The 27,867-nt window shown below is 37.0% G+C and overlaps 1 protein-coding gene across 1 annotated transcript in view; it reads right to left on the bottom strand.

The window, feature by feature from the left end:
• Positions 1 to 27,867, bottom strand: part of zgc:152904 (uncharacterized protein LOC767777 homolog) — a 406,505-nt gene that overhangs the window by 21,613 nt on the left and 357,025 nt on the right. The window contains exons 10-15 of the mRNA XM_036557615.1: positions 27,378 to 27,565; positions 26,802 to 26,898; positions 17,974 to 18,147; positions 13,113 to 13,232; positions 11,005 to 11,126; positions 4,513 to 4,687 (exon numbers count right to left, since the gene is read on the bottom strand). Of these exons, the coding sequence (XP_036413508.1) occupies positions 4,513 to 4,687; positions 11,005 to 11,126; positions 13,113 to 13,232; positions 17,974 to 18,147; positions 26,802 to 26,898; positions 27,378 to 27,565 (876 nt within the window). The remainder of the gene's footprint in view (positions 1 to 4,512; positions 4,688 to 11,004; positions 11,127 to 13,112; positions 13,233 to 17,973; positions 18,148 to 26,801; positions 26,899 to 27,377; positions 27,566 to 27,867) is intronic.

Genomic DNA, 27,867 nt, shown 5'->3' with positions numbered 1-27,867 from the left:
AACCACAAGTTGTTTAGAGAAAGCCTCTTGTTTAGAGAAAGGCTTCAGTGTGTTGTTGAGATTATCTTCTTATTTCTGCATCACAGCAAAGTAGTGCCTCACCCTCCACTAGAACAACAACAGCCATCAACCCTACTTTTACTGCTGCATGTTGCATTTTTTTCAAAAAGATTTCACAGGAAACACCGTTTTGGATGTAAACAAGAATAAATGTGCTGTAGTTGGATGCCAGGTTTTCTAGTGAGTTTCTAGTGATTATTTCAAGCCCTAGACTGCATAGGCAAGTAAACACTTGGTTAGTTTCTGTATTTCACTTTTACTGGTAACATCATGCGCCCTCTGGATGAACGTTTGCATTCCTTTTGCGATCAAAGACGGCAATTCTTGGCTTAGCTAAAATTAATCAACTAAAGCAATTATTTAACTTCATGCACTAAGAGTTTTCTGACATAAATTATAGTGACACAAAGAGAGAAGTTTCAGATAAGTACATGTTGTTTAGACATCTCTGATAGTTGACGCTAAATTCATGTGTATTTGCTAAGTCAACAAGACAGCATCGTCAATAAACCACCATTCACTCACAAAGCCAAACAGGGCTATGAACGTGACCATAAACCCTTACCACTGACCCTCCACATCAGGAGTGCATTAGGAGCGTTTTAGGAGGGTGTTCTGCCGACTTTAAGGAAAGCTGGAGCCGAGCCGAGCCAAGCTCAGTCTGCTGTTGTTTTTATTTTGTTCTACCCTTATCAAATCCCTACTACTGCAGTGTTAGTCATAATACTAAAAACTAAAACTCATAAACTAAATAGAAACTAAACTAAAACTATGAATGTACCCTTAAAGCTACCTGGAACTAAACTGAAATCAAAAACCAAAATGAAAAACTAAATAGAAACTTAAAAAAAATGAAAAAAAAAAAACCCTGCTCTCAGCACAGTTCAATTTCTCAGTGCCCCACTCAGCATTTTGCCATTACTGCATTAAATTAAAGCCACATTGAGACCACCTGTGATTGAGATGGAAAACAGTGAGTTTGTTAGGAGGTAGTAACTGATTCCAAGCATTATAAATGGTGTTGAAAGTTTTACTTCACTTCGTTTAAATGAGTAGAGTGTGAACATTAACTTCTTTAGCTTTTTTTATGTGTTCTATAGCACTGCTCTGCTATGTAGCACTATATAGTCTCACAGCCTTCTCATTTGAATATAGAGTCAACTCCTAGAAAACAAAAATTCCTTCTTCACAGATTGGAAAATTCTAGGTTAAAACATGAGACACAAGAAGTACATTAAACTGAGAAAAAAGAGTAAAACAGGTCTCCTTTAAATCAAAACCTGATTGTCTCAGGAAGGAAGCTTAAACTGATCAAATGTCCACATAATAACATAATAAATAAAATAAAATAAAATAAATGACAAAGATTTTCATGGGGTGTTCCATTTTTTTTTTAAATGTCTTCATTAGCTTAGGTATTTAGTTACACTGTCTGGTTACTCACTACAACTTTCATCTAAAATAATTATCTAGTACTTTGGAGTTTGTACCTCACACTTAACCAGTTAATATCTAGAACTAAGCAGACCGTAAAAGAAAGCATTAATGATGCTACCAGTGAAGAATAAAATCTGATTGGTTAGGCTCATTTGCATGCAGTATCCTTCTGTAACGTTAGTACAGCAAAGACCAATATCATGATAACAATTAATTAAAAAGGCATGTTGTGCAGCACTGGCATGTGGGCCCACTTGTTTGTCCCAGCACATGTAGGCATGAGTGCTGATTAGCGAACCAAGGTTTGAAGGTATCTGAGCCCCTGAGATTTCTTTTAGAGATTCAAAGGCATGACCAGAGATATCCTCTTCAAACGGCATCGGCAAATCGAACTAATGCACCTGGTTACATTTGATCCTGCTCTTGTATTGAGCCTTGATATGCGCTGGAGGAATTGCATCTCTGCGGACCTGGAGCCCTAGCTATGCATTTTTGATTTCTAAATTGCCCTAAACGCAAGTCTGGCTTAACATTTCTAAAGGCTTTGAACTGTAGTCAGCATATAGAATTTTGGTGCTGGACTTGACAATCTTACACATAAAAAAACAGATAAAGTATTATACTCTAAAACAATGTTTTTGTATTTTTTTACATTTTGGGCCTGAATGTTGATGATTCATCAAACACAGACAATATAAACTTCCAAACACTCCTTTAGGACTGCAGTAAAAAAGTTTACAGATCATGATTTTAGGCCTATAATGAAAGCAAAAAAGTACACAGATATGGTACTTCATATGTGCAGTGTGAAACTTTGAGGATGAATATTTCTATGTATGTTTTCTTAATGGCAACACAGAAATAGACGTTTAGCCCAAACTATAGTGGACACAAACCTAAATAGTACAATTACGACTTGAGTACAGTGTTGGAAAAATATGTAGGCTTATATATATATATATATGTATATATATATATATATATATATATATTTATTTATTTATATTTATATATATATATATATATATATATATATATATATATATATATATATATATATATATATAAATATATAGGCTTGTGTTGCTTCCTGAAAATATAACAAAGCCCACAAAGTATGTGCAACCAGTAACCTGCTCTTTGCAAGTGTGCATTGAATTCCTGTGTATGATATGTTGAAGGTCTCTATATAGCCTACAAAGTAGTGCTGGGTGATATATCATCTATACAAGTATATCCTGAGACTGACATATTGATTTCAGTGATATTTTTATTTGTATACATTACTGTGCAAAAGTCAGGCATTAAGTATAAGTTGTTCATTTTTTAGAGTCGTGAAAAAAGCAGAAAACATACAATTAACAAAAAAATACACAGAAGCCTCAACAACTAAAAATAATATAAAAACCTTTAGTATTTAGTTTGTCCAACCTTTGCCTTTATTGCATTCTTTTAGTGTGACTTGCTGTGAATTTTTTTCCACACCTCCAAAGTTCAGTCTTAGAAGTTGGTCATATTTTCTGCTTTGCATGATCCAAATAATCCTAATTACAAATTTTGACTCATCGGTTTATGAAAACCTTACTCCACATCTCTGATGTACAGTGTTCTGGTCTTGTTGTCTCACACTGCAAGGATGGACAGAAACACCTGTGAATTTTTTCAAAGCAACAGTGGAGCTTGATATTGTCCTCTCTCTCAAAGATGAAAGCTTTAAGTACTGCTTTTCGGATGGTGGCAGTTTTGGTGGTCTACAAGATCTTGCAAGGACTTAGAAGGATGAAAGAGTTAAAGGGGCAGGAGGGGGCGCAAAAGTAAAGAGTGGACAAATACTGTGTTAGAGGCTTTTGTGTAATTTTCTGTTTTCTGCTTTTTATCGGAATATGGAAAATGAACTTACTTAATGGCCATTTGGACTAAAAATGAAACAAACGATAGGTTGGTCTCTGACTTTTTACCACTCTCACTTTAGAGTGACAGTCCCATATAGGTTATCTACAGAAAACAGATTTAGGGTCAGGTTTAGATTTAGGGTTAGATTTGATAGAATCTATTATATGCATTTAATCCCTTAAGATCCCAGGCTTATTACATACTAAGGCTTATTATTCAGTAACAACATGAACTACAGTGAAAACTGGCTGAGTTATTCTTAAGGCTATAGACGTGTGTAGTAAAACTTTGGACCTACCGGTAGATATTTTGTTGAATGTTAGTTTAGTACATTAAAAAGTATGTTTTTCGTTTCTTAATGCCTCATCAATGTTTACTATTAATTAAATGTCCATGCTCGATAACGCACATTGTTACAGTTTTACAATGCAATATCACAATGTCACTATGCATTGTTACTACTACTACACAGCCTTTTTTTTTTTCTTCAAACAGATCTGAAGGTCATGACGCTAAATTTCAAAACTAGGGGTGTAATGATTCACAAATTTCCAAATTCAATTTAATATATATCTTTATTACAACAAGGATAAGGACTGGGTAAATATGTTACTATGCTAATGCTTCCATTTATCAGTTTATTAGAGCATTCGTTATATAATACATTATAGCAAAGTTCTAAAAGTGCTATATTTGCAACATAGCTATGTTTTACAGTGTCCCAATCTAACAATCTTGCCACAATCTAATATGTAAGCTCCATGCTAACACTCCATGCTAACACATTAGCTTGTGGCACAATGTCACAATGCAGTGATACAATAGGATATGCTGTGACGCAACTTAAAACAATTCAATGCATTTTATTTTTACATCCTTACTGAAACCTAGTGCTTTAGAGTGTACAAGCACACCTACACCCGATGTATTCAAAGCAAAACAACTGTAAAGTGGTTTGATGACAATGTTTTACTAAATCCACCCATATTATATCACACATCAGTACCCACATCAATTCAGTACAACACTGTCACCAAACCACATTCCCACTGTATTGTTACATCCCTATTGAAAACCAGTGCATGTGTAATGAGGACAGGAGTGCATAATAAGGACACATACCTGTGATGTCTGGTTTCTGAGGCATGAGGAACTGGAAGAAGGTGGGTTCTGACAGGCCTTTGACGTTGCGGGCTGTGATCTCCACATTATAGCGCATGTTCCACTGAAGAGGCTGCAGGATGGTGAAGTCGTTCATGCCTGGAACAAGCTTAGTCATCCACTGCTCTTCCTTGTCCTGTGGAGCATATGAAGTTATTAAAGGGAGGTATATTAAGATCTTAACTAAAGCATGTCCGAAGTTCTCAGAGCTAGGCCTTCCTCCAGTATAATATCTTCATGAGTAGACCTTTTAGCGGAATTATTTATAGCTTAGCAAATAAGTTTCTAAAGGGAATTCAAATGATTTCTCAACGTTCATAATTCAGTCTTTGAGATATAAACTAAGTCATTTAGAGGGGTTTGATGTGAAATGTGCATTGTACAGAAATTTACTGACTCAGATTTCTTTACAGTGGTGACATAAACCAGCTGTTTCAATGCCTACAATGCAAATATAGCCACTTCATTTACTGTCCAAAATGACCAGTGAACCTGTACATCTGCTAAGTGTTTATATGTAATGTTGATAATGGTAAAATAGGGGTACATCTGAAAAAATCTTTTTTTTTCTTAATGGGGGGTGGGGGGGTGGGGTGGGGTATTCCACCTTAAAACATCCTGTATGTAATTCTCCACCATGAATGGGTTTAAAAAAGCACATTTTAGGCAAAAGCCTTGTCACAAAATTATTGTAAAACCATGTCTCAGGCATCAGGCAGTGTATCCACAACCATTTCATTTAAAAACTGTTAAGCAGCTTTCTGAGCATTAAATATTTTGGCCGTCTGGTTCCTATCACCACCACTGTGAACTCTTAAGAGTTTCTAGAATGGAGCATTTAACATCAAACCACCCTGAATGACTTTAGTTTCATCTTTAAAATTTAAGTATGCAGAAATTTTGAAACTTTTACATTTTAAAACTGAGTGCAATTCCTGATGAAGTCTTATGGATGAATAATGTAAAAATGCATTAATGCACTGTGATGGTGGCATATAAATTCTCTGGCTATTTTCAAACATGAAAGTTTGGTGTACCATTTTTATTGTCTGTATTTCACTACTGCATAAACATTTCATCTGGTTACATTTTGAATATTTGAGCAAGACAGCTAATCATCCATTTTGGCCACATTACGCTATACATATTTATACTATTTATACTTTGTTATTCCCTTTTCACTCTGTTCTTCAGTGGTCAGGACCCCCACAGAGCAGATATTATTTGGGTGTTTAGATCATTCTCAGCACTGCAGTGACATTGACATGGTGGTGGTGTGTTAGTGTGTGTTGCACTGGTATAAGCGGGTCAGACACAGCAGTGCTGCTGGAGTTTTTAAACACCTCAGTGACACTTCTGGACTGAGAATAGTCCACCAACCAAAAATAGCCAGCCAACAGAATCCTGTGAGCACTGACGAAGCACTAGAGGATGACCAACACAAACTGTACAGCAACAGATGAGCTATTGTCTCCAATTTTACATCTACAAGGTGGACCAACAAGGAAGGAATGTCTAATGAGAATGGACAGTGAGTGGACACAGTGTTTAAAACCTCAGCAGCACTGCTGTTTCTGATCCTCTTGTACCAGCACAACACACAAACACACCGCCAGTGAACCTATACATCTTCTGAGTTTTATGTGTAATGTTGGTAGGGGTAAAATAGTGATAAATCTGAAAAAATAACTATTCTTTCAACATCCTGTATGTAAACCATGAATGGGTCCTGTGGGGGTTCTGACCATAGGAGTAAAAGGGGGCTAACAAAGTATGTAGACAAATAGATGGACTACACTCTATACTTGTACAGTTACAAAGTGCACCTAGATGGTCAATGGACCTAATAGACAAAGAGTGTAGATACAAGGAGGTGTATTTAATGAAGTGGCTGGTCAGTGTATCAAGGGTTCATGATTTAATACAGAACTACTAGACTCAAGCTGCTATGGTGTTTGGACACTTTTACCTACTTTAAACCTGTGAAATGCTACTCAATGTGCTCTCAGAAGGACCCTAAATGAACTGAACACAAACCAGCCAGAAGTTCGGCCGCCTACTCTCCGGGTGACCCTGAGCGTGGTACTAAAAAGTAAATCATGAACCGGATTCTAGCTAATACATTATCCTCTCAAAGGACATTATACTGAATTCTAAGTGCTAAGGTAAGTCTGCTCAGTGGAGGTCTTTCTGAAAATGGTAGATAGACAGACAGAGTGGAGCGGCATGAATTCGCTGTGGTGTGGCGGATGCTCTTCTTTCATCCGTGTTTGACCATGAACGGCCTTCAAAGGGCCTCGATTAGGGACGCCGACCTCTTTCTCTCGCGACACTTTCATCTACAATGTTATTATTTCCAATCACTCTGCCAAGCCCACAGAGGGCACAGAAATGACAGAATGGCCGCATTAGTGGCGGACTGCAGTAGAGAACGTATACCGCCAAACTGATTCTTATGTGCTCCGACACAGCTCCGCAGCTTAAGATCTGGCTAGACGGAATTAGGAATCTGAATAAGTGTCACTGTGAGCGAGCATCATGGAAAAGATGCTGGTATAGTGTTTATTGCATCTATATGTTTGCTTGTCAACAGGGACTGAGGAAGGGCTGTCATCAATGTATCGTTGATGATTAGTTGGCGGTTTTTGTGATTTTAATGGATATTTCATATTCTACTATTGCTGCCTTATATTCACACCCAATTATATGCACAAAGTAAGAGAACCTTTGGCACCACACAACTCGAACTGAGCTTTCCACTGGCCATCGATCCAGTACCTGTGGTTTTAGTGGCATGTTTTTTGTACCTGCTCAGCATTGGTAGCAACAGCACTTAAAGGTATTCAAGGCTGTTCTCCTTGAATCAGTGTAACGCTTGCCCCCTAATCTAAAGACAACTTAGCAAATTCTTTATTCTTCTAGATGAAGTCACCAAACACTAAAACATCACCAGTACATCAAAATGCAAGCTATTTTTATTTATTTTTAAGTGCTATCTAGTTGATTCCAACTCCTGGTGACCATATGGATAGTATTTCACCAGAATATCCTGCCTTCTGATTGGGTCTTCAGGCTTCTGAATGGCTGGTATATGATTCCTCCGATTGTTTTCATCCATCTTCCAGCTGGCCATCTTCTTTCTCTTCTACTTTCAACTGTATCAAGCATAAAGGTCTTTTTCAATGAATTCTTATCCAAAATAAGAGAGTTTTAGTTTGGTAATCTGGGCTTCAGTGAGAGGTGAGGCTTAATTTGGTCGAGGATTCATTTGTTTGTTTTCTTTGTCACCCAAAGGACTCCCAAAAGTCTTTGCCAACACCAACGCTGGAAGGCCTAAATATTATTCCTGGCTTGCTTGTTTATTGTCCAGCTTTAACATCCATAAAATAAACACAGAGAAAACCACTGTCTGGACAATTCTGATCTTTGTTTGTAGAGACAAATCGTTGCGTCTGCAGATCTTTTCAAGCTCTTTTATCCTTGTTTTGCTGAGTGCCAAACTGTGCCGTATTTCTTGAGTGCTGGATCTTTTGTTGTCAACTTTTGTTGTTTTGTGGCCACTAGTTCCACATCTTCTCCATCACTGGTAAATGTGGTGTTTTTTCCTTTTGTTTTAAGCTTTGCTACAATGGCAATTGACTAGGGATGGGCATTCCAGTTAAATTTGATATTCCAATCAAAAAAAAAAGATATCTGCAACCAACCCACCTCCCACTTTCTCCAGCTTCTTATACCATTTTACATTTACATTTACAGCATTTGGCAGATGCTGTTATCCAGAGCGACTTACAGTTTGATCATTTTACACAGGTAGGCGAAGGTAGTGTTAGGAGTCTTGCCCAAGGACTCTTAGCGCGTAGACGGCAGACGTGTTACCCACTCCACTATACCACTCAGCATCTCTCCTTTACTGTACTATATTTAACCCAGATTCAGAGCACAAATCTATAACTCGTATCATGCGGCTTCAAATTTGCACAGAGAAAGATGTCAATCTAAAATCTTTACGATAACAGACAAATGCTAAGCATCTGTTCTCTCCTCAGCTAACTGGTCTAGTCACATCATATTTCAACTCAGATGTTTCAGAAGTCTGTGTAGACTTAGTTGTCTGACACCAAACCTCAAAATTCACTAAATAATTCAGAAATGTTTTTTCAATTAAAGCTGAGTAGAGTGCAAAATGAACTTGAGCTTCTAGTTTGTCCGCACTTTTCTGCAACACTTCCTACATGCTATAGCATACATGCCATATATATCTGTGCTCTGTATTATCGTCTGTGGAGCAGTAGAGATCCACTTGTGGCATGGCTTGGAACTTCTTGTCCAGTGTGTGGTAAACTTTAGCCAGCAGCATTAGTGTATCTATGCTTCTTTGGACTAAACATATAAGAAAGTATGACCAAAATGCAGGTTCTGCACTCCACTCTCCTGGAGGATGGATACTGTAACATCTTGTCTGGTTTTGTCTGTCTTCCCTATTTTAACTATGTGCCTTTTGTTTACATTTTTCCATGTGCTTTTGTTGTTATTTTGGTTTGGTCTCCACCCTGGTCCTGCAGCCTTGTAACTGTGTTCATTTGTCTGTAGTCTGTAGCTCTGCCCTCTCGTTCTTCCCAGGTATTCCTTGTCTTGTATTTTTTCTCTGTTCCTTAGTTTTTGTTCCCTGGTTTCTGTTATTGTTACTTTATGGATTTGTTTCTTTTGTGGACCGTCGTTATTCTGTTTTTTGCACTTTGTTAAGTTTTGGTTTTGTAATAAGAGCAACTCGCATGTGTATCCAGCCTCTACGTGTCCTTCGTGACAGATATCTCATTGTGTTTTAATATGAAAGCATACTACACTATAGAGAAGTTAATTTAAATTTACTGTTACGTTCACTGTTTCTTACACTTCTACGACTATTTGACTATTCAACGATTCTGGCCCTTCTCTAATATGATGTATTAACTGCTTTTTTTTGGAATTATTACTTAATAAAGAGTTCACTAGTTATGATGTTTGCACTACAAGCATATATTTTAGCCTCCACAGAACAAGTGTTTTGCTCCTTGCGTTGTCACACTTGACAGAGAAAAATTTAAGCTTTGCCTACGCAAACGTAGACATTTTTATGAGTGTGTGTGTAGAACAGTGCAGTATGTCATTTTAGCCAATAAGTAAAGCTAACTAGCAAACAAAGCAACTACTAGCCAATTAGACAGACATACAATGACCAAAAAGACGTTAATCGACCGTTTGGTTCAGTTCTTGTTTTTGGAAATGCAACGGAAAATGGTCTTAGTATATGTTTAATTAAATAAATAGATAAATAAACAAATAAGTCTATTTCCTAGATTATTTTACAGCATGTCTATGCATGGTTTGTTATTGTTTAGTTCAGCTCATTATTTATTTTTTTTTAACTCTGAACAATTAATCATTAAAATGTGTAAATGGTAGATTATTTGCTGACTACTATATTTGATAGTTCTAGACTGAGTGAAAGAAAGAAAGACAGACACAGAGAGACAGACAGAGACAGAGAGACTGTGTTTGATTGTATGAGTAATATAAGTGCTTCACGCACAGAAGCCCAAAACAAACACAGCCCAGCTTTTTCCTTCACCGCCTAAGCAAGAGCATCTCATGGAATCGCCCCCCCCACGGCTGCTCCATGGAGAATGGAAGTACTTCAAAGCGCTTCTTCATACTCTTTAATGTCTGCCTTTTTCTTTAAGCAAATGAAGCCCAAGTCTGTGTCCTTAAACATCCCACCAATTCATCGACTATGGAAAGTGGAGGAAGAAACAGCAAAAAGATTCCCAAATCCCAAAGAGCATTAAGTATTCTACCACCCACAGCGTAGGAAATGCACTGAAGGCAGAAGGGAATCAGTCGCACCAAAAAAAATTCACTTTAGTTTCCTAATACCTCCAGAGAGGTTAGCATGCACGATCTAGTGTGAATTACACAGCCATCAAGGTCAGTCCAGACAGCGATACCTGTCTCTGACTGTTCTGTCACAGTACTCTGCACTTACATATGCTGTAGTTCAAACGTTTGGAATCAGTTTTTCAATAAAATTCTAAATTTGTCTGGAGATAAATGTATGAAATGATGTGCCACCTCACAAGATCACAGGGAAATCAGCAAGAGAGTGTCTAGAATGATGAATGAGTTTTATGTTAGGCTGTCAGGAAATGCGTTATAGGTATCATTTGGATTAGCCTATCACATTAAGTGAAAACGATATATGTTAACACGAATGTATGACCGAAACTTGACCTGCAAATTGTATGACCAGTGACATTAATTCCTAGTGGAAACTCTGATTAAATAAATACATAAAATCTGTAATATGACGGGCGATTCCAAACTTCTGATTGGTACACACAGCGAATTAACATCTTTAAATGTGGCAACTAAGGCATGTGCAATGTATAGCACTTGAAGTCGCTCAGGTATACCCACTGTCTTGTATTTTACAATGTATTCCACGATGGGCATCCCACCGTCATCCTGTTTGACCAGACCCAGTCTGTAGGCCTTGCCCACTCCTCTCTGGCCGTGAACTGTAGGGGGGCTTGGTTCTCCTACAGGAGGAAAAGAAAAGGAGAAGAACTGACTGACATTCATTACAGATTTCATGTTTAATTCACTTTGTTCTTCTGTCTTCGCACTGAGGCATGACTAACTTACATGTGGTGGAAATCACTTCTATCACACATCAGCACCACAAATCCAAGAGAACAACGTATGAGAGCTGATTTGGTCTTTTTTTTGTTTCACCAGCCATGCAGCTTTAATAAGCTCTGACTCAGACCTGAGTTCTAGTGTTGGTGTTCACTTTTCCATTGCGAACCATTATTTTTGACAGGTTGTTCCTTTGGAGCTCAGGTGAATTTTACTTCATTCATTCACACAGGTTGTACTAAATGGAGCTCGCTGTGTAGTTTCTTTTGCAGGTAAAGCCATAGAAATATTGTACTGAGAAGTCTTAAACGTAACGTTCACTGAGAAAATCTACTTTACATAATTTTCCCTTTAAATTCAAAATAAATGGTTGGAACCAGACTCCGCAGCAAGATAGATCTGCATGACCAGGTTTAGTGACCACTGCTTTAACTCCTTGAATGTTAGGCTTATTGTTTAGTTACTCATCTTAAGACCTGCTATGCAGTTATCACTATTATTTGTAACAACTATGAAACTAATATGTAGCTCACATATTAGTAGTTATGTAGTTATTTGTTACTATGACAGTGAGAATTCAAAAGGTTAAATCAGTGTCTAAAGCCATCTTAAGATATGCTGATGGATGGTTATTTAAATATCCCAGTAAGTCAAATTAGCAGATTAGAAGCATGTAGAAGCTGTTAGGCAAATTAAATTTTGTCCAGTTTATGTTTAGTAAGGAGATTAAGACAGGATTGTATTGTTCTTCCAATTACTTGTTTGTTAGCTTAGTTAGCTTCCCAATGCTTCAGTTATTCTGTGTTTACTATGGTCACGCTCACCCAGAAAATACACTTGTTTTTGTAAAATATTGGACCTGAAAATAGTGCATTTGAAGGTTTTGTACAAATGTTTTGCAGTCTGAACGAAAGATAGACAATTTGGCAAAAATACAGTAGCGGGATAATCGAAAATATTATCATGCTACACAATATGTATCATTATATATTCTGAACAAACTGTGACATAAAAAAAAAAAAAACAGAAATACAATATATTTTTTAATTCAACATTTAAATACTGCATACATCTAGAGAATTCCATTAACTGAATTACATTAAATTAAGCAGGGCCAATTTTACTCTCTTGGACTGACAGCATCTTCAAACTCACAATTTTTGAACAACAAAATTTTAATCCAAACTTAATTTAAAATAGCTAAGCCACAGCTAAATCTCATTTTAATTAAACATTTAGTTGTTCAATGTTCTAGAAGTAGTGACACTACCCACAACAGACTTCTGAAGTCGTGCTGTCATTAAGTAGTCAATCCTAAAATCATATTAGGAACTCCAGGTTTAAGCTGTTTTTTTTCAATGAGAAAAATGAATGGTGCTATTTGAAAACCACTGAAATCAAGTCCTGGTAAACTAAAACGTTCCAAAGGTGAAAGATTTTGCCATTCCTACATTTCCCTCAAAATGTTACCAATTCCAATGAAATATGAGGTCATTAAATGTCAAAAAATGAATATTGTTACCATACATATGAAAGGATAATACAATGCAAGCTAAAACTACTGTGCATTGAGCTGACACTGTAAGAATGTGAACCTTACCAAAATACCCTGCACAAATCAGTAGAATTTGCCAAATATGGTTGCTTTGGTAGTTCCTGTCTATAGCTTGAGTTGCTGGCATTGTTACATAACAGTGATTGAAGTTTAATAGTAGACTTACTTTCATGTGACATCAATCCAGCGCACAGGAGTGGTAATGTGTTTGCTTGTATTTTGACTTCTTAATGACCTAAAGCCGACCTCTGGTCTGAACTGGACTAGACCCTTGACTAATAACACATTTGACAGGTTTACTTCAGTGCAGACTGGCTTCTGTGTTACTTACGGATAGGCAAAGTCTGAAAGGTCTCCGTGTGGCTGTACTCCCCTTGACCTTTCCCATTCACGGCTGCCACTCTGACCTCATACGTCGTGTTTGGCTCCAGGTTAGTCAGGAGTACCATTGCTGAGAGAGAGAAAAAGAGACAGTCAATGTCACAGACATGAAGTGCCTCAACAGCACCTCAGTATTCGTTTTTCTGCAGTTTTTTTCTCCAGGCCCAGAGTTACCACAGAGTCATAGAATGTACTAGCCAGCAATTTCACGAGTGACAGCTTAGCCTGCTGTTTATTGCACTCCCTCCCCTTACAATAATCTGACAGTATCTATTATGGAGATCCACTGTGAGCTACGCATGTTAATGGTGCTATCGAACCGCGAGCTGCTAATAACGGCAGCTCTAAATGGGGGCTGTGAGCCCCGCTAACGCTAACGTCATCCCATTGTGTCACACAGTCGTCCCTGCACAACAAATCCCTCACTCACATAGGGATCATATTTACTACACACATCAAGGTGTGAAATGTAATTCCATCTCTCTGCTTGTAGCTTAGAGGTACTCAGCAGTGTGTCAAAGCTGAAAAGCCCACTTGTAGTCGCAAATACACACACATTCACAAGAACACCCACTACCCACTGCTCTAAACCAGATCATGTTTGAATATGAGGGTCTGTGGGTCGAAAGGTTTTATAGTTGTAAAATAGTAACAGACAAATAGTATTTTTTGCTTTGTTTGAATGTGATGTCATCAACCCCCATTAAAAATAAATGGAAAATGTTCGAAAAACATCTTCCATGTTCCATGAATATAGATAGAAACAATTAAATTTAATACTTAGCAACTGCAACTAATATTTCTCAATGACAATTAACATACAGTGCTGTGCAAAAGTCAGAGACCACTCTTTATTTAATTTCCTGTACAAATGTTTAATTATTAGGAGATATTTTATCAGATAAAATTTATAAGATTAATCCACTCGCTTACTGAGGGGGAAAGTCAGAAGAAAATAAGGAGTTTCCAAAACAAAAAGTTTTAAAGCTAAATTTAAAGCTAAAATAGGACTCATATCTACCATGCAAGACATGGTAGACCACCTAAATTGTCATCATCAGATAATCAGTACTTCTTTGTGAAGGCCTCATAGACTCTGATATTTTTAGTATATATAAACAATAAAAATATTTTGTCCCCATAATCCTGTTATCAAGTTAACTCAGACATGGTGGTCTCTCTGTGCGTGAAATATTGTGATTCTGTGTTGAGCTGCTAGCGAGCAATGAGGAGTGAAAGGGGAGGAGTGAGAACCCCCTGCTGTGAAAGCTTTTTACACCTCTCCACAAAGACGGGTGTGCCCAGTATAAGACAGACAGCACAACTGCAGCAGCAGTACAACTGCCACAATAAAAAACAGCATATAAACTTTATTTAACTTGCTTGCTCACTTACAGAGACAAAAATAGAGTTCTTGTCCGGGTCTGTAAATCATATACATTTGTGTGTACACAGAAAATACTGAAAAGAGTTGATATTATTTTCAGTTGTTGATGTTTCTGTGTAATTTCCTATTAAATATGTGTTCTGCTTTTTATTGATGCCAAAAATGAACAACTTACATAATGGCTGCTTTTGGTGGAAATTAAATAAATCAAGGAGATCTTGGACATCGCACAGTACTGTTCTTCATTACCAAGGTATTTGTGAGCTTAACTGCGGTAGTATTAAATTAAGTTCTTGTTTAAAAACCCACATGGCTGCAAGTGAATGAACTTTTCAAATCCAAATTCCTGACTTCAGTAACCAGCAATAACACTAGATATTGAGGTACAAATAAAGCTTTGAAAGCGCGCCTTCCTTAGAGGTTTCTCATATTTAGTGGTCTCATCATGAACTCTCAACAGTCATTGCTTTCATTTCGACTTCCATTAACATAGCTTTGTGTTCTCCCAAGCCCGAATGCCCTGAGGGACAGCTATTCAAAGTTTGAATGTATAACTTAGCATCGGTGAAGGCTGTTGTTTGTTCTCTGTAATTCTAGCGCTTTTCATGTTTCGCGAGTAAACTTTGTTTAAAGGCTTTGTTCAATGTTCCGCGAAATGGCACGTCATTGTACAGAAAGATAATTGCAAGCCCAACATCCAGACAAAAGCAGTTTAATGAAGAAAACTGGTTTGACTCATTGCTGGAGCCATTTTGAGGTGGAGAAAGTGCGCTGTTGTGCCAAACACAATGGCTGAGACAGGTTAAATGATTTGCCATACATCCTGTCTCAGCGAAAAAGGCACTCATTTTGAGGGAAGTGATATTGGCTCTTATGAAGAATATTGACCACTGGTAAAAAAATACATTCAGTGGATTCAATAGTCCATTCATATTCCATTTTGCTGTAAAATAAGGTTTGGTAATGTACAAATTATGTTTCCACTTTGGAACATGCAAGGTTGGAGGTGCTCACAAATCTCAGATCATCGCATTTAAAGGACCAGTCACGCTGTCATTCCAGAACCAATTAAGCTTTTTTATCTACCAGGGTTCCCTGATGTTCTTTCATCTTCATCAAGGGGATATGCTAGGGGATGCAGTAGTGTAATGGTATGTGACACAGGTATATGGTATATACCCACCTTTAAAAAAAAGAAAAGTGATTTGTATACCCACCTACTGTGCAACACAGTCATTGATAAAACTCGATAACATAATGTTAGCGAGCTAACAGCTAGCTAATGGTAGTAGTGCAATAAATTTAACACATCAAGGTATTACACTATTTAAATTTTGGAAGATGCTACAGTCTTATACAAGAGTGTGGAACCCCCTGATCAAATTACATGCTTTGTTGATTTTCAAAATGAAAAAAAAAAAAGTATCTAGCACAGAGCAAACTTTTTGGCATATTTTAGCACACAGTTTCCCCGCAGGAGCACTTTAATTTTTTTAAAAATCAAAAAAAATACAAATGCACCAAAACGTTTGCACAGGCCACATTTTATGTTTAATAAGAAATTTCAAATTCAGTAAATAAACATTTTATTTATTATTTATTTTATATTATGTATTAAATGTGCAGAAACATTTATTATGCATTAAATGTTCAGAAGAGAGAAGAGAGAAAAGTTATGCATTCAAATTTATGTGCCAGCAAATTTTGTTTGCTAAATTTAACATATTGAGAAATTGTCTGACCAGGGGCATCCAAACTTTTGCTTATGACCGTACATTTGACAATGACAGTGGTCCCAGGTGATTTTATTCTATTCTGTTACAGTTCCTTTGATGAATTTTTTAACTTTTACACTTTGTACATGGATGAATACATTCATGAAAAAACAAAACTAAACATTATTTTCATAGTATTGTACGGATTATTTTCTTGAATTGTTACAAAGTCAAATTTCTGACTTTTAACTCACTTGGACTTTAGACTTAATCCTATAAAATGCTTTGAGTGGCCCAATACCTTAATAGTTTAATTTACTAAAACAAAAGATTGAACATTGTCACTAACAAAATGAAACTTTACCAAATGTTACAGTATTGACTGTTTTGGTAGCAACAGCTAATTTTGCTCATAACTCAAAACCTCATAAAAAATCATTTTCATTAAAACACAAAAAAAAGTTGACACAGCTCAAACAGCACAAAGCTTAAACAGCTCAACCCATAGAGGGAACTTTTCCAAACCAATCTCAACCTTACAGCCAATCAAGTTTTTTTTTGGTTAATTTAACTGTATTTGTTACCTTAAAGAAACTGTAATGCTAATGCAGGTTACTCTAGTCCTTGTTTCTACATTTCATAAATTTCTTTATGTTTCAGTATCAGCAGATATACATGAAAATTATTGGAAATCAGCACCAGCCCACAATTCCCATTTTAGTATATCCCTGGCAATTTATATCTAATTATTGTTATAACTGTCCATAACTGTGACTTCTAAAGAATAACAAAAGGTATGAGTCTGCCTCGTAACACTGTTAGTAAAAAGGTTGGTGGTGTCTTGAGGAATATTTCAGAATAAGTGAGACTTGAGTGCACTAACTGGCAAAACAAGCCAACCAGTGGCTTTTGTGAAAGAGACAGTCAAAGGCTCAGAAAGTTCCATTATGCAATGAATTTTGCCACTAGCGCAGATGTACACTCCAAATATGACTCCAAAATAAAGCCAACTCTACAGCCCTGATGCTTTTCAAAGTCAGATGACTGACATTTAATCCTGACACTCGATATAAAAGGTACCCTGCAGCTGTCTGAAGCTGCATGAAAGCTGTGTAGTACTTCGCTGAGTTTTTCGCTGGTGTGTCCACAGCTGTCACATCATTTCTGCTGCAAAGAAAACATTGTCTTCAAAACATTTTTAAGGACAGGTGAAAAACTTTTTGGTTTGGTATTGCATTCACCTACCAGTTATTCAGTCTGAACACTCTGGGCCCCCAAATGACATACACAAGATTATTTGTTTAATACCACTAATACTACTAATATGGCTTTATGGTACATTGCGAGTTCTAGCCTTGTAGCTGCACCTATTGGCCATTTGATCAGAAATAACCATGTAGGAGCACTCTGTAGTTTAATAATTACAGACTGTAGACCATCTGCTGCTGCATAATTTGTATAATATCTGGTCATCAGTGGCCCTACGCTGCTCCCTTTCCATTGATGGATGGGGTAGAATGGGGTGGGGTTGATAAACTGTGCAGCAACAGATGGGCTACAGTCAATAACTGTAAAATTACTAAGTGCACCTATATGGCGGGTATTTATGATGAAATGGCCAATATGTTTAGATACAAGGCAGGTGTAGTAGTGTTAGCAGTAATAGTACAATTAAAGAAAGAGTAGGACTAAAAAACAACAAAACTCACTCTGTACACCATGTGACTTTACCGTCCTCCACTCCTGAGAACTCTGGTCCTTGTAGTTGACAATGTAGTGGCCAATGGGCACGCCACCATGAGAGTCAGGCTTCATAAAGGTGACTGTAGCGATGCGCTGAGATACCGAGGCGAACCGCACGGAGTACGGGTTGGACGGCACATCTGTAAAGCAGGAACATCACTTATGAGCAATAATGTAATGGACTGGTGAAACCTGAATGAGACAACTGGAGGGAATGAAAAAAGAAATATTTGATGTTTTTTTTGTTTTGTCTTCAAAATGGTACAGCAGTTTAATACTGTATAAACCATTCTTGTGTTGGCATAAAGTTCATCACATAACTTCAGAAAATACATGCGTGTGATTTTGACATCTTGAGGCTGGATTTGTTATACTAACATATTGTTGCTCTCATATTAAAACCTTTATCATTATAAAACCATATTTAAAAAAAATCTTTTTTTTACACATTTTTAAAACTCATTCTTGTTAAGAAGACATTCTTGTTGCACTCTATGATGAACACACCACAAGACATGGTCCAAAATACTAAATAAAAGCTTTTTTGAAAATAAAATAAAATCTTGTTACATCAAAAATGAGACATATGAGGTCATTGAGGAACTGTGCGTTACTTCCCTTATACATGACTGTGCAAAAGTCCAAACCCATTCTTCATTAATTTACTTAATTTTCTGTCAAAATGGCCATTAAGTGCAAATTATTCATTTTTCAAGAGATATTTATGAGGAGATTCTTTCATTTTTGAGAGAGAGGAGAAAATCAAGCTCCACTCTTACTTCAGATCTGAAAAAATCCACAGGTGTTTCTGTCCATCCTTCCACTGTGAGAGGACAACTCAACATTATGATTCTGAGCTGTTAGGAAACAGACAAAAAGGAAGAACATTTGCAAAACAAAAAGAATCTGCCGGTGTTCTCAGAACAACGGACTGACCACCCCAAAGTCCAGACCTCAGCATCACTGAATGTGTTTGGGATTTTTGAGAAGCTCAAAAATACAACCAACTGAAGACTGAACTTTGGAGGTGTGGAAAAATATCAGATTTGTCTGAAAAAGCGAAATCAAGTCTCCTGAGAAGAATGGAAGCTGCAATAAAAGCAAACTAAATACTGAAAAATTTGGTATTCTATTTAGTTCTGTGTAACTTTGTATTAAATAATTTTTTTCTGCTTTTTCCTAATGTTGTAAAATAAATATCTTGCACTTAATGGCCATTTTCACTGGAAATGAAATAAATGAAGGGTGGTCTGTGCCTTTTGCCCAGTAGTGTATGTATGGAGGTGCTGTAATATGCTTAGAAGCTGCATAAATAAAATAAGTACACCTGCGTATGCACATACAATAGAATGAAGGCACACTCAGGGAAAAAAAGTGTTTGAAACATACTTTTGCACACATACACAGGCACACACACTCTTACACACAGCACAGATAAAAGACGGGGCCATTATATTTATCAGCACTCTGCTCAATCCCGTTATCACACTTCCCTTTATCAGGCTGGGCCACAGGGGCTCAGCAAATCAAAAGAGCTGCGTACTGCCCTGCAGAGTCAAACACACACACATGCACGCACAAGTGCATGCGCACACACACATATGCACGCATATTCCTGTCATTGTGGGCAATATCCATTGATTTCTGCATTGCTATACAGTCATACACAAAAGAGCACCTCTGGTCAGATTACATGTTTTGCACCTCTGGTCAGATTACATGTTTTGCACCTCTGGTCAGATTACATGTCTTGTTGCTTTTCTAAGTGAAAACAAATTAACACATTCTCTACAGGGAAATAAAAACTAAAACATGGCATTAGTGTTTAGTTTTTATTTACTTGCTGGGTTTAATATTCTGGGAAAAGAAAAGATGTTATTTGATAGGGGCGCCCAAGATTCTGCATTAGACTGTAGGTGCTCTGCCAAAACCTAACCAACCCTCACCCTATACTGGCTTTGCACGCAGCTTACATGCATCTTTAGCAGCTGAAACCTGAGTTACAAAACGTAAAACCTCCCGCAACTCACTTGAAACTCAGCCACTGCAGTTGCAATTCTCTCAGCTTTCAAAAAGTAGAATCTATTAATTAAGTCAGCAAGGCTGAGTCAGGCATCAAGTACAATTATTATGGTTACTTAAAACTTAAATATATAGCATAGAACTATAGACAGATAAAATATAGATAGACAGATATTTAAAAAGCGAGAGAAGGAATCACAAAAAAATCTTTTCAATACAAACTGCATGCCTGTAATAAAACCAGCACTGTTTCACATGGGGTCTAGCCAAATTTCCAGACAAAATCAAATGTTTGTTATTTCCACTATACTGAGGATGTTTGCTGCTCAAAAAGAGCTAGATACATAGCTGTACACACACCCAGCACATAATCCAAACTCTTGCAACACTGCTTCCTCTGCCTAAAACATCTCTTTTGACATTTCCCCGTTAGCATAAATGTCACCCCCTCCCTAAAGAACGAGGCCCCACCATATGCTTTCTTTTCTTCAGAAACAAGACCCTCCTTTTTACCTTAATTACCGGCTACAGCTGATTCTCCGTCTTAATATCATCTCATTTCGCTTCCTTCCATTCATGAGCAACACTGCAAGGGAGAACAATTCTACAAAGAGCCATCAGTGAATTATTCAGAACCCCTTTTTCCGTAAATCATAAAAGCTCCTTTTCTGATTGCGCTAAGCGTTAGCTTTAATGGCTAAACCAGAGCTTGCGAATAGTTTCATCAGAGATTCTTTCCCACTTCTCACGTGTGTGAGGTTAGCACTGATCTTTGCCTCACAGAGAGCTTCTATTCACATCTTTCTCTCCTTCCCTCCCCGCTCCCTCCTTTTACGTTCATTTTGAAGAATAAAGTAGAGGCCATGCTCAGAAAACCAAATGGCCTGTATGTTTTTTGTTGTTTTTTTTTGTTTGTTTTTTTTGTTTTTTTGTGAATGAGACAGCAGAAAGAAGGCATCAAATCGCTCAGATGTGACTTAGCACAGATGCTAAATCAGAGCTGATGATGCAGTGCTGACGGCTTTCGTGACTCATGGATGTGTTGTCTTACGTGGAAGCCTCGCAGGTCATTTTCGATCAGAAATGCTCTGCTGGTAGCACTTTACAGATCGATAATAAGTGAGTAATATTATTGTAATATCATGGTAACAATCTGTACTAACCTATAAATTACAGGCTAATTATTTAGTTAGTAATTGTAGTGGTAATTACCTGAAAATAACATGGGTAAATCATGGTAAAAACTGTAATTACTCATTAATAAAATGTTACATTTCCAGTTGAGACAAAATAATTTAATTAGTAAGTATAAAATGCAAAATACTGTTACTCTGTTATAAATCACAGATCTGCCAAAAGCCAAATATATATCTTTATATAAGACATATACGAACATATTTCTTTATACATGTTTATCTTTATCTTATCCTAACATTTTATTGATTATTACTCATGAACTTTCTATCCATTATTAACAACTACACAATTAGCAAATCTTTTTTAGTTTAGTACAAAGAGATGCCATTTTTTTTTATTACCAACTTGTTACCACTATGACTACTACCTTATTATTTAGTAGCAGTTAAAAATTAGCATGCATTTTTAGGTTAGTGCAACTTGTTAATATATTATTACCATATTATTACCCACTTATTGTCGATCTGTAAAATGGTACCCTGTTGGCTTTTATAACAATATATTGTTTCACATATAATGTCTAATTAGACAAGTCACAGAATCAGCCGACTGTTCAAAAACAGGCTAAAAGGCTTAACATGAAAAAATGATTAATATGCTTAACACAGCTATGGATATTAGACTTTTTACTTTTTTTTTTACATTTTACTGGTCATAAACACTTATGGTCTTATGATCTTATACCAAAAGAACTAAACTCTCTCTCTGTTTTATTTATTATTGACACTATCAGCTGCCAAATTCATAAAGCTGTACAAAGTTTCACTCTAAGCATTTTTTATAAAAATACACTTTTTGAAGCTTAATGAAGTAAAATAACAACCAAGAATTAGGCCCGTCACAATTATTTAAGTTGACTCCAATTATTTCCCACAGTTTTAGGATTCACAATAACATGTTTACTTCAAAACAAACATATTGTGAACTTGGGGCATTTTTATCAGTTGGGTTGAGGCAAATTCATGTGTTCACTGACACACGTCATGGGTCTTACTAACAACAATAAACATTCTAAAAGTTCTGACTGGCAACTTCAGAGGGCAGCGGTGAGTAATGTTTGTTTATTTGAGTTGTTTGTGCTGTAAGCTGGTAGCTACTGCGCTGAGCAGTAACAGCTAGTAAGCAAGATAAGTGAATCCCATTTTGGCCTTTTAAGCCTGTACTTAAATAAAATGTCACTGTCTTTCAAAAAGACAACTTAAGAATCATAATTCATTTTCAGCTAAAAATGCTAAAATGATTGTGACAGGCCTACTAAGAGCACCAAATTTCTCTAACCTTAGTGGTCATAAATTATCGCATGCCCGAAGGATGATCTCATAATGTCAAGGCACAGAGTGAAGTTTTATGTTAAGCTTTTTCCTCTCCATTAAAACTCATTATAAGGAATAATATAAGGAAACAGCTTAACGTGGCATACTAAAATGTAAAATATCTCTCTGCGTTATTGGTTCCAGTAAGTGACGGTGTTTATGACCAGTAAGGTGTGAGAGAAAGCTGGTGTTAACTTCATTAATCACTAATCATTATTTTATCACACACAACCACTTTGTGCTGCTTCCTTATAATTAGTTTCAATGGAGAAAAAAAGCTTACTGTAAACATTATTACTTTGTCTCTGGACTTTGGATTATGGTTTTGTTCTTTTGACCCTGTTAACCTTACAATGAATAACCGGACGCATAACAAGTAATCACAAGTTGAAGTAGTCAAACTATGAATATTGCTTTGCTGCAAAAGCAAACTAACACTCCTATCCATTGTCTAATACTGTACATCATCTCTGTTAACAGTATTAGCTTCTCAAAATGTGGGCTACTATTGCCAAAGCAACTTACCCACTATACTTGGCAAAGCATCCTGGTTTGCATGGGGAATTTTGGCAAACTTGCCAGTCTGATGATGTCAGCTGAATGTATAACAGTGTTAGCTTGCATGTAGCAATATTCATATTTCAACTACTTAATTGCCTCATATTAAATATGTGGATCCAATAATATTTAGAGGAAAACTGTATGTACAGCAAAGTGTATGGATTTTAGAACACTTTTATCTACCACAGGGTCCAACAGCATCGATTTTCTAAAACAGCATTCATTTTTCCCATAAGAAAAAAGACTAATGCTGTGGATGAGTAAAGCTCACAGTAATAAAGTACCACTTTTAAATGAGATAACAGAAGCATTTGTTTTAGATCAATCATCCGGACACAACAGTTGGCTGTTCTGAGAAGGTAAATATATCAATAAGGTTATCGCACATATAACTAACGTCAGATGGCTAGCTTGTTGCCTACAATACTCTCTTTCATGGAAGTGTTTTGTACCACTCTATAGTTTGACTGCAACGACAATGACCTTTATTGTCATTGCAGTCAAACTATAGAGTTCTGTGGTGGCTTCCTGTGGAACAGGCGTCTGAACAAATGCAAAAATGGAGATGCCGTCTGTAATCTCAGTAAACTCAATGAATATTACCTTGATGACGTACCAAAAAACTTGAACCTAAAAAATGATGATTTGAGAAAAACACTCTTAACTGTAAGAAGAATTTTGCCCAAGTAAATCTGAATAATTTCTATTGGTCTATTCCTGACATGGTGTATCAAACACACAAAAAAATTGCAATTTGATATGAAATACAAAGGATTTATAAATACCAGGTTACCTATGTTAGCTTACAGTCATATGTAAAAGTTAATAGAGAAAGTTAAGAGAAAATAAGTTAACACATCTTCTACAGGGAACACACTTAAAATGTGCCATTTCCTGTAAATTTCTGTGCACAATTTCAGTTTTTCTTGTTTGGAAAAAATATATCATAAAATATAACTTTTGCACAGGCCGCACTTCATGTTTTATTTTTATCCTACTATTTAAATTCAGCAATTAAACATAACACAATAACAAGTAACTGTGCGTTAAAGTATGTAGAAGTGTGCTCTCTGTAGAGGACGTGTACCTTTTTCCTTATTTAGAAAATCAACAAAACATGTAATCTGACCGGGGCACCCAAACTTTTGCATACCACTGTACATCTGTACCTTACTACTGTATCTCACCAACTTTTCAACTTCTTACTGCCACTACAGTTTTCTTTCATTCATTGATTTATTCATTTGTTTAAACTGTTATTTATTGGTGCTAATTTAACACAGCTAAATAAAACACCATTCAACTGCTAACAATATCAGCTCACTATGGGTGGCTATTCTGAAAGCATGCTTATCCTACCAAGCTCTGTGCTTACTGAACAGAAAAGGCACATCTGTGTTTATAAATCTTATTTCCTCACGCTTGTCTAGTGAGAAACCGCAGACACTCCTGCAGCGGCTTTACTCGGCAGGATACATGGAAATGTTTGATACTGTTTTAAAACCATTAATTTTAAAGACAAACCATTCACAGCATGACAGGCATATGTCAGAGGAGAGATGACACCGTTCCTAATTTCATGGCCTCCAGAGCTCTCTTTTAAAGCTACACTTTTAATTAAGTTTGCAGCCTGAACCCAGCATGATGCCTCTCATGTCACGCCTTGGCTGATGGGTTTAATATATTGTGGTTTTTGTATTTGTTTTATCTGCGTCGCTGCTTATATTTGTTTCTGCTCTCTGCTATGCGTGAGGAGGAATTTTTCCCGTTACTCCGTGTATTTATGGCTGCACGTAAGCTTTTATGTGCGAGAAAGAAAGAGAGCGATATCCTCTTGTGCTTTATGAAGTCTAAGTCATTTGATCTGAGCTTGAGTGGATTGCACCACTCCGCAGTGAATGAGGTACTGTAAATTAGCAAGCTCTCCGGTAAATCAAATAGCCTAGCAGCAGATTAGCTTGGGCTAAATAAGCAGCAGGCTGCTCTGGAGTATTGTTATGGGAAATATAAAACCCCTTTGAAAAGCAGTTGATAAAGTTGAGATAAAGGCTTAAGGCTTAGATAAAAAAGGACCTAGGTTATAACTCAGAAACTTCACTTGAAAAATCTTCAAAGGCTTAATCTCGGCCCAAAAAACTGGCCTTCAAAATGCAATTTGGAAGATCTTCCCTCCGATACGGAACCTGTGGTGTGATCTTACACCTTCAGCACCCTTGCTGCCAGAAAAGTTCCGGAAGGACTCTTGCAGGCCTAGAAGGCTTTTTTGATTGCTGAAATATTACTAAATGCATTTATCAACCACTCATCTAATAAGCAATCCACAGAGGTACTATGCATCATAATTTTAGACTACACACTATATTCCTTACTATCTAGTGCTTGGACACTTATAGGGCAGCATCATCTTAAATCAAACACCTACAAATTGCAATTAATGGAAATTAAAAATCACCACCCTATTACCTCACATCAAATCATAAGCAGAAATTAGTTAACATTGTCTTTTATATTATAACTTACCTTACATGTATACTGCAAATCAACTAGCGCAAATTAATGTTGCATAGAAATGTAAGTACTGAAGATAGTGAAGGCCATAGCATGTGACCATTTTCACATTCCTCAAACCCTTCGGTGATACCTGGTGTCCTGTGGATTGGGGGCATTGTTATCCTTTAACACACCACTCCATTCAGAATAGAAATGAACAAAGGATATAGATGATCAGTCAGAATAATTCAACAAACGGACCCACGCCATACCAGTAAAAAATTTTCCCACATCAATAACAGAGCAACCAGACCCCCTCACTGTAGGGGTAAAGCATTCAGGCTTGTACTGTTCTCTTGGAGTATGCTACACATGCACTCGCCCACTTGTGGAGAATATGGTAAAGGAGGATTAATCTGACCATATCAGTTTTTTCCCCATCTTGGTACACCGGTGTCTATGGTTTTTGCACCACAGAACTCTCAAATGTGCATTCATCTTTGTAATGAAGTGAGAGGTTTATACTAGCCTAACAGTTTCTATTTTCTGTATTTAATGCTGTGAATTTGCATGCGATAGACTTTTGTGTGTGCATGGGCTTATATCTCCATTCAGTAATATTTTGTTGAGTTGAAAGTTTATAAAAGTTTATAAAATTTGTGCTAGAGCATTTATACACATGGCATAGAGCATGATATGATATTAACTGCTTAATTGTGCACCTGTCTGGAAGCACTTGCACTCGTTATGTCTCTCCATTCAGATTTATTAAAGTTTTCCATTTTCATCCAACTCCAGCTTTGTCCAGCTTGAATATTTCATCTTTCAGCAGATTTGGTATCAACAGTAGAATGCTTTTCACTTCATTTCCAAGCATGAACTTCCTACTTGCATTCAAAGTGGCTACTACACTACAGAAGTACTCGAGGGACACTAATAGGCAAAGACGTTGCAGTTGTCAATAGAATAAAGACCACTGGCCAGTTACAGATTGTACCATATGTACCACTTTGTCTTGGAGCAATAACACATGGTTTGTGTATTTAAATAAAGCTATGCTATCCAACCCCACTCCACTCAGATGCCAAGAAGGCCAGACTCTAGAAAGGTCAGAAAGAGGCGGACAGCTTCTGGCTGGGCCAGGCTGACCTGTTTAGTGATCTCCCCTCTCCTGAACCTTAAACAAGGGTACCGTGGGTAAACACACACACCTGCCTGTGCTAAAATAAACTCCTGATATCGAGCACCGATGTTGTTCCTGGCCGTGCAGTTGTATCGGCCAAAATCCCTGTCGGACATTGGGGTGACCTGCACACAAACAGAAAGCCTCATGAGGAGAAAACAGGAGGGAATGAGCATTGATTATGTTAGAAATTAATGGGCTATAAACTCAAACTCTCTCAATGTCACTTTACAGTTAGCTATAAAGTTTTATGAGACGGTTGAGCATGTGTAGCTCATTAAATTATGTTGATACATTCATTTAACATGTTTATAAAAGGCAATGGTAGAAATGCATTAAACTTCAAAAGAAGTTACAGTGTAGCAGGCTCCTATAATGCTGATCCTATCAAGAACTCAAGAACTTGTAGCTGGTATCACAAGGTCAAGTTGGTACACTGTATAGGAGTCAGGTCGAAAAGGAGTAGACACAACAACTCCATCCCAGCCTTATAGTTCAGTCATGAGAATCTACAAATGTGCCCTCAATGCTAGTACAATATAGAGATTCAAAAATGTCTACTGATATTTTAACCCATCTATGCCTACATTCAATTAGAACTTACCTCCAGTAATGATCTCCCCTCTGCAGTATGAATACGAGTATTGCTTGTGCCTTCATTGGAGATAGTGAACCTGTCTCGTCTCCACAACATGGTGGCTGGGGGATTGGACATCACTTCGCAGCTGATGTTCACTGGATTCCCCTCCCAGGAGTAGAAGATAGTGTGATTAATCTGAAACTTTGGGGCATCTGAAAAAGAAAGTGATTGGAGTAAGATTTTGGGCAGATTTGGACAAAGAACTAAAGCTAAATCAGAGTAAATCAGTCTTACTTATTGTTGGATAAACCTTTCCCACCCATGTAGTCAGTAACACTTGTAATGTGACGGTTTGAAGAAAAAAATATGCACAATTGTACTCTTACTCCAAATTGTCTGTTGATTAGGTATAACAATGCTTACTTCTTTAGTTTTGCACTGAAGCTACAAAGCAATGTAGACATCACGGATGGGCAATATGGCCAAAATATAATATCATGACACTTGAAGTCCC

This window comes from Colossoma macropomum, unplaced genomic scaffold (assembly GCF_904425465.1).
Source record: "Colossoma macropomum unplaced genomic scaffold, Colossoma_macropomum, whole genome shotgun sequence".
Taxonomy (NCBI): Eukaryota; Metazoa; Chordata; class Actinopteri; order Characiformes; family Serrasalmidae; genus Colossoma; species Colossoma macropomum.
The sequence above is the reverse complement of the archived record's forward strand: the minus strand, read 5'-3'. Positions and strand labels throughout refer to the sequence as shown.